This window comes from Branchiostoma floridae, chromosome 3 (genome assembly GCF_000003815.2).
Source record: "Branchiostoma floridae strain S238N-H82 chromosome 3, Bfl_VNyyK, whole genome shotgun sequence".
In the NCBI taxonomy this organism is placed as follows: domain Eukaryota; kingdom Metazoa; phylum Chordata; class Leptocardii; order Amphioxiformes; family Branchiostomatidae; genus Branchiostoma; species Branchiostoma floridae.
Genome location: NC_049981.1, coordinates 34,151,011 through 34,158,367, shown reverse-complemented (window position 1 = coordinate 34,158,367; position 7,357 = coordinate 34,151,011). Strand labels below are relative to the sequence as shown.

Genomic DNA, 7,357 nt, shown 5'->3' with positions numbered 1-7,357 from the left:
CAGGCTCTTAGGACACACATCTCATCACTATCGGACAACGCCAAAGTTTCCCTTTCATACCGTGGTAGTCCTCTATATCCATCTGTTGTTAACTCCAATATCCTGTCAACAACCCAAAATTTCATCACTGAAACCTAGCGCTTTTAAAACACAGTTGTCCTGGCATTTTTCTGTAATGTGTCCATTTCATCATTGGCTGGGAAACTTGACTTGCTTTTATCTTTTCTTGTTATATTATGTACAATGTATTATTTTCTGTCTGGTGTCATTTTCCTTTGCTTTTCATTTGTACTTGATTTCTCTTTGTAAAAATGTATGCTTTTTTATGTAAGAAGTAGCGTCAAACTAAGTCTTGTACTTGAATGCGCTACCTCTTTGTCATATTATGTTATTGTTCAAATGTTTGAATAAAAAAAAACTCTCGCTTATATAGCCCATTCTTAACTTGCCACATTTCCGCTAACCCTCCGCCCGTAATCAGACTAAACAGCAGTGATGCGGTCAGGTATACCTCCGCCTACCCTATCCAATTAGTTGAATCTGCTGTATACCTAACCCCAACCCTAACCCTAACTCTAACCCTAACCCTAACCCTAACCCTAACCCTAACCCTAACCCTAACCCTAACCTTAACCCCAACACTAACCCTTACTGAATAATTGAATTATTCAGACACAATATATTCAGACAAAAGTCACATGACTATTGTATTTATCATTCTTCGCGACAAATTCAATCCAGCAAGTTATTTACATTTATTTAGGTATATACATCATATACATATCCGCTCCTAGATTTACATTGTAGTTAAGTAAACGTCTGCAGTATCTATAGTTCCCAATAAAGTTTCCAAGAATACCTCATGATTACAACGTTTTACAGTAACGTATCTCGTACATGCCACAGTATCTGTTATTCCTTGCTATCCGTGATCGAGGCCACAATTTGTCCCTAGAAATTAAATGCAATTGTATGAATTAAGTATTTTTCCCAAAAAGTAACGGTCTCTGTAAAGTAATTTGTTATTTGTTTTGCTTTTGTGTAAAAGTAGTTGTCTTCATAACGAAATTACTCTTCCATTAGGGGGAATGCAGAGTTTCGTATGGATGCTCCCATTGCGTTTGATATGCAGTTGACCTTGTTTATCTGTACGGGACGTTGTTTATCCGCACGGGACGTTGCTTATCCGTACGGGACGTTGCTTATCCGTACGGGACGTTGCTTATCCGTACGGGACGTTTATTATCTGTATGGGACATTGCTCATCTATACAGGACATTGCTCATCTATACGAGACGTTGTTTATCTGTACAATACGATATCTATCTGTACTGGGCATTGCTCATCTGTACGGGACGTTGGTTATTAGTAGGGGAAAGTGTTTATTTTCATGTAATATCTGCCGACGGCAGCGGGTGGCGGGAGAGTCGGCCGGTGGGACGGCAGCGGGTGGCGGGAGAGTCAGCCGGTGGGACGGCGGGAGAGCCAGCCGGTGGGACGGCAGCGGGACGGTGGGAGAGTCAGCCGGTGGGGACGGCAGCGGGTGGCGGGAGAGTCGGCCGGTGGGACGGCAGCGGGTGGCGGGAGAGTCAGCCGGTGGGACGGCGGGAGAGCCAGCCGGTGGGACGGCAGCGGGACGGTGGGAGAGTCAGCCGGTGGGACGGCGGGAGAGCCAGCCGGTGGGACGGCAGCGGGTGGCGGGAGAGCCAGCCGGTGGGACGGCAGCGGGACGGCGGGAGAGTCAGCCGGTGGGGACGGCGGGAGAGTCAGCCGGTGGGACGGCAGCGGGACGGTGGAAGAGTCAGCCGGTGGGGACGGCGGGAGAGTCAGCCGGTGGGACGGTAGCGGGACGGCGGGAGAGTCAGCCGGTGGGACGGCGGAAGAGTCAGCCGGTGGGACGGCGGGAGAGTCAGCCGGTGGGACGGCGGGAGAGTCAGCCGGTGGGACGGTGGGAGAGTCAGACGGTGGGACGGCAGTGGGACGGCGGGAGAGTCAGCCGGTGGGACGGCGGGAGAGTCAGCCGGCGGGACGGCGGGAGAGTCAGCCGGTGGGGATTGCGATTGAAGCATCTGGAGTGTGCTGTCCTCCTTGCTGAGCTGCCGCATGGATCCTCCTGCAAGTAAACAAAAAACAATTGGGCTGGCTTGTATAGTTAAGACAGTAGTTCTGCAGGAAATGACCGAGGATTCTGGCGAATACGTACAAGTATTTTTCTGTATTTGGGTGAATACGGGTGGATCTGACAAAGGATTTGCAAACTTCAATACGGCAAATTCTGTTATTTAGGATTTTTGACAGATACGAAACCGTATTTACGTATTTGCCACGAATAATCTTGTATCCAGCATACGGGCTTTCAACAATCTATCATACATTCTGAAGTTGGATATGTTTGCATTTGCTGCAAATACACACACATCCAAAACACAAACTTCGATAGAATGGCTTATCATACATACGTGATTTTCGCACACAATGTAACGATACCCCATACATCATTATTTAATGCGATATAGTTTGGGAAAATATTTGTATGTAACATTGTAAATTTTACAATTTAACATTCTTTCTTTTAGGTATAAGACCCATATAAGAAGCCATACAGACATAAGAACACGAACTACACTGCAAAAAATCTTTTTTCTTATTTTTCTTGTTTTCTTGTTTTTTCTTACGGAGAGAAAAAGTTTCTTGTATAAAGAAAGGTTGAGAAAAGCAAGAAACCTCCTGTAAAACCTTTGTATGCTAATTCCTACACAAAGATTTTTATTCTTGTTTTTTCTTAACTGAAGAAAATATTTCTAATATAATGATCACCGAGCAAGAATGTTCAAGAAATTAAAGTAGAACTTTCTTTTCCAGTCTTCACACAAGATTTGCTTCTTGTTTGTTCAAATGGAAAATATTGCAGAATCTATCCTGAAGATTATTATTCTTGCCTTATACCAGTTTTTTCTTTAGGATTTGTTTTTACCAGAATAAGATTCTTGAACTTTCTTGTTGTCTCAATGTAGAATGTCCGAGAAACGTAATTCTTGGTTTTCATGTTATAACTTAAGAAAATGCAATAGTTTTTTAATCAGTTTCTTGAGCAAATACTGTTCAACAAAAAAAAGAAAAAAAAAGAAAATCAAGAAATTGCAAAACAACTTATAACTAGCATGAAATTCTTAAATGTTCTTGAATGTTATCTTTATCCATAAAGTTTAAGAAAAGACATTTCTTGTTTTTCTTGATGATATGTAAGGAGATATTATCATATAAAGTTTTTCAGAACTCACTTGACTGAATACTAATAAGAAAAACAAGAAATTATGAAACAAGCTATGACTAGCAGAATATTCTTGAATGTTATAGTTATGTTTCTTATCAAGAAAACTTAAGAAAGATGATTCTCGTTTTTCTTAATAATATTTAATGAAAACAATAAAAGTATAATTTTCTCCTTATATTCTTGACAACTACGTTTAAACAATTGGAGCATCAAGATATGAAGAATAATTTTGAGCTAGCATTGATTTTCTTTTGTTTTCCCAATACGAGAGTTAAGAAATATTTTCTTGCAGTCAGATTCTTCATTTTGCTAAGGATCATGGGAAATTACTCCCATCATCCTTTGCTGCGATTTTGAACTGGGAGTCACAGTTGCAAGTCACAGTGCTCCAGCTCTGCAGTTTTTTTTGCCTCAAATGTCCTTTAGTTCTTACATTAACAGGGAACAAATATGATGTGTTTTGCAAAGATTATTTTCTGCATCATGTGGGACCTTGCATACAACGTGGCTACCTTTTTTAGAGTTTCAAAATGCTACTGAAGCCAAGGCCAAGCCGGATGCCCCCCTCCCCCATGCAGGTATGTTAGCCATCTTACTTGGAATACGATTTCCAAAGCTACTATTTCTGTAGATGTTTATCATAAGACCAAACAGTAATTACAGAATATGTAAGTAAAGTGCATGAAATTCTTCAAAATACAAAGAATTGACTATAATATTTGTAAGGAAGGAAATGTATAGAGATGTTGGCCTTTACTGAGGGGGAGGGGGAGGGGGGCCATATAAGAATTGATGATCATTCATGGTCTTTGTGTGTTGTTCTAGGCTCAGAAACCTACTGGTACAAGGAGGATGTTCCCATCTCAACTTTGGAAAAGCCCTTAACAAGGAGAAGTCTTCATTATAACTACAGCAACAGCAACATTGTAGCTCTAATGGTTTCAGATAAGGACAATTAGTTATAGTTGGCTGCACGGTACTGTATCAGGAAAAAATGTCAATAAGCAAGCGTAGTTGCAAAATGGTTGATTTTTGCAATCTTTGGTAAGGAATGAGTAATCGAGGAAAACACCACAAAACTTGTATGAATCATATTGATGATAATAAATATGATTGCCATCATGTATTGACATAAATGTCAACCACGAGTTGTTTGTACTCTTTATATAAGAATGTTAATCTTAGTGTAAGAAACTGATTCTAGGTTTGTAGTTGCAAGAAATTTAGTCTTGAAGACAGAATGGCATTGCAGGCACAAAAAAGCTCAATCTTCATGCAAGAAAGCGATTCTTGTACTACATATAAGAAATTCACTCTTGGAGACAGAAAGTAATTCCTCATACAAGAACCTCAATCTTCATGCAAGATTAAGAATTCATTCTTGATGTAAGAAATTCATTCTTCAGCATGCATGTGTCAGAAATAGATTCTGACCACAAGAAAACTATTCTAGAAGTTTTGGTCCATTAGCGATAAGAAAAAATTCTTAGCACAAGAAAAATATGGGTTTCTTGAATTTTCTCAAAACAGGGATTCTTGAATACAGAATAATATTCTTGCTGAAAGATTAGTTTTCTTTGTTCAAGAAAAAACAAGAAAGATAAGAAAATTCATTTTTTGTAGTGTAAATACAAAAATATTTACACATATTTAAAGAAGAGTTTCTAAACTGACAATCTGACATCAGAAGACCCTGTATAATGCTATCATTGGTGTTATATGGCCGTTAATGAAGGGATAGCGATGTTATATGGCCGTTAATGAAGGAATAGCGTATCTTTCTGCGTGTGGCATCGAAAGTGTATGTAGTACGGTACAAAAACATAGAGATTGCACTATAGCCTCTTGTAAACTTAAATTTGGTACGCACACTCCAATTAGCTGGACGCCAAACAACCGGAAACAGTTATGAACAAAGCCTTTTTGTGGCAGGGGAACAAAAGGACAACTTCTGATTAATTCAATTGGTATGGCAATATAAACGTCACATAACAGGTCGAACAGTCATTTTCACTAACTTGGTATAGATTTAAATACCCTTAACCCTATCCAGACTGGGTTTTTTTTTGCATTCCCTGGACTGGCTCATTCGACCCCCCCCCCCCCCTTCGTATTTTCAAAACGGCTTATTGTACGGTCACCAAATTTGCAGGAAGTGATAAGCTCGTCAAGTTTTATAATTTCTGAAATTTTTATATCATTATGACGTAATATGACGTAATTATGACGTCATTAATTGATTTCTTTTGGCTACAACTGGGAATTCCCATAATACCTAAATATTTCACACAAAAAATTACCAATAAAGGTTTCTTATCAATATCTAACTGTTATAAGACTTCTGTTGTCAAAATCTGACGCAACGACGTCAAGATGACGTCATAAAATGACGTCAGCTGTACTTTAGCTATCCGCCATCTTGGATTATCAACCTTAAATGTCTTAAGATAATTTTTTTCCAACATATAACGCTGAAACCCCATGAAAATGGATTAAAAACGTTCACATGAATGTTTTCTGTACGAAAATACCAAGTAGTGATGAAATCCGAGTGAAAATAAGCTGGTTATACTTTTCATCATGATATTGTCGGCCATCTAAGATTTTGACCAATTACGTCATCTCATTAGCATAAACCATGAATATTTAATTATAAATGTTTATCAAAGATGTGTCAGATATTAAAGATATATGAAAAGAATATTAATTTAGCAAGAAAATCTTAAAATCCCATTGCTTAAACCAAAATTAGTGATTTTTGTAAAATTTGCCTTTCAGAAACCCGTTGCCATGGCAACACAAAAAATCATAAATTTACCCTTTTTTTGTAAATTGTTCCCAAGATTCTAGGAAAAGTCACTAAGTTTGGCTATTTTAGCACAAGCCGTTTGGGAGCTATACGACGTCAAAGTTGCCGCGAGCACTTTTAGCCCCCCCCCCCCCCCCTCAGTCTGGATAGGGTTAATAGTCACTTTTGTTTAATTATGACGGAAATTCACTATTTAGACGGTTTTTCGCCGAAGAATTGCATTACGACTTCATAATTACGACACATTGCGTCATAACGAGCCAAAAGAGCCCTCAACTCGGGCCCCTGGATCCCCCCCCCCAACACCCCCCCCCCCCAAAAAAAAAACGGCCTAGACAGGGTAAAGGTTTCGAATAGCGGAATCCGATTTTCGGATCTGTTACGGATTCACACCAAAAATTAATTACTGTGGTTCCGAATTTTGGTTTCCGATGTTAAGATTTGTTGTGAATCATTCGTCGGATCCGCGTGCATTCGCCCAAAACACAGAGAAATACCTGTACGTATTCACTAAGCTTATAGGTTATTTCATGACGTAAACACACACAGACAGCCACAAATACACATAAGAACGCACACAAACATACACAAACACACACACACAACTACACACACACACACACACATACACAGACACACAACCACACACACATACACACATAAACCCACACCCGCACACACAACCACACACATACACACACACAAACACACACACAAAACCACACACACACACGCACGCACACTGATTGTCTATTTGATTGAATTTTTTATCAGGGTCGTAGGGCCTGATGTTACCATCATGGTGATGAAGAGCGGCCCATAGCGATAACTGTAGCAGCATCTCTTCTCCCTAAGTCAGAAACATCAAGCTTAGGCAAGCTTGACTTCACTGACTCAATAGGCGAAGCAGGGGTTACATGGGCGTTATTGGGAGTTACTGTACTGAGGGTGAGACATGTGCGTTATTGGGAGTTACTGTACTGAGGGTGAGACATGGGCGTTATTGGGAGTTACTGTACTGAGGGTGAGACATGGGCGTTATTGGGAGTTACTGTACTGTACTGAGGGTGAGACATGGGCGTTATTGGGAGTTACTGTACTGTACTGAGGGTGAGACATGGGCGTTATTGGGAGTTACTGTACTGTACTGAGGGTGAGACATGGGTGTTATTGGGAGTTACAGTACTGAGGGTGGGACATGGGCGTTATTGGGAGTTACTGTACTGTACTGAGGGTGAGACATGGGTGTTATTGGGAGTTACTGTACTGTACTG

General features: G+C 40.2%; 2 protein-coding genes and 1 long non-coding RNA gene across 3 annotated transcripts in view; 2 read left to right on the top strand and 1 right to left on the bottom strand.

Annotated features, from left to right (window-relative positions):
• Nucleotides 1–495: 495 nt before the first annotated feature.
• On the top strand, nucleotides 496–1,845 carry LOC118411901 (protein RNA-directed DNA methylation 3-like). Its single transcript, XM_035814392.1, has 2 exons — nucleotides 496–500; nucleotides 1,413–1,845. The coding sequence occupies exons 1-2, from the start codon at nucleotides 496–498 to the stop codon at nucleotides 1,843–1,845; spliced, it is 438 nt and encodes a 145-aa protein (XP_035670285.1).
• Nucleotides 1,846–2,014: 169 nt separating this feature from the next.
• Nucleotides 2,015–7,357, bottom strand: part of LOC118412666 — a 9,114-nt gene continuing 3,771 nt past the window's right edge. Inside the window, exon 2 of the mRNA XM_035815665.1 lies at nucleotides 2,015–2,113. Coding sequence (XP_035671558.1) covers nucleotides 2,041–2,113 — 73 coding nt within the window. The 3' untranslated portion in view covers nucleotides 2,015–2,040. The remainder of the gene's footprint in view (nucleotides 2,114–7,357) is intronic.
• On the top strand, nucleotides 3,388–4,416 carry LOC118412667. Its single transcript, XR_004830805.1, has 2 exons — nucleotides 3,388–3,852; nucleotides 4,100–4,416. It is a non-coding gene; the product is annotated as an uncharacterized LOC118412667 (long non-coding RNA).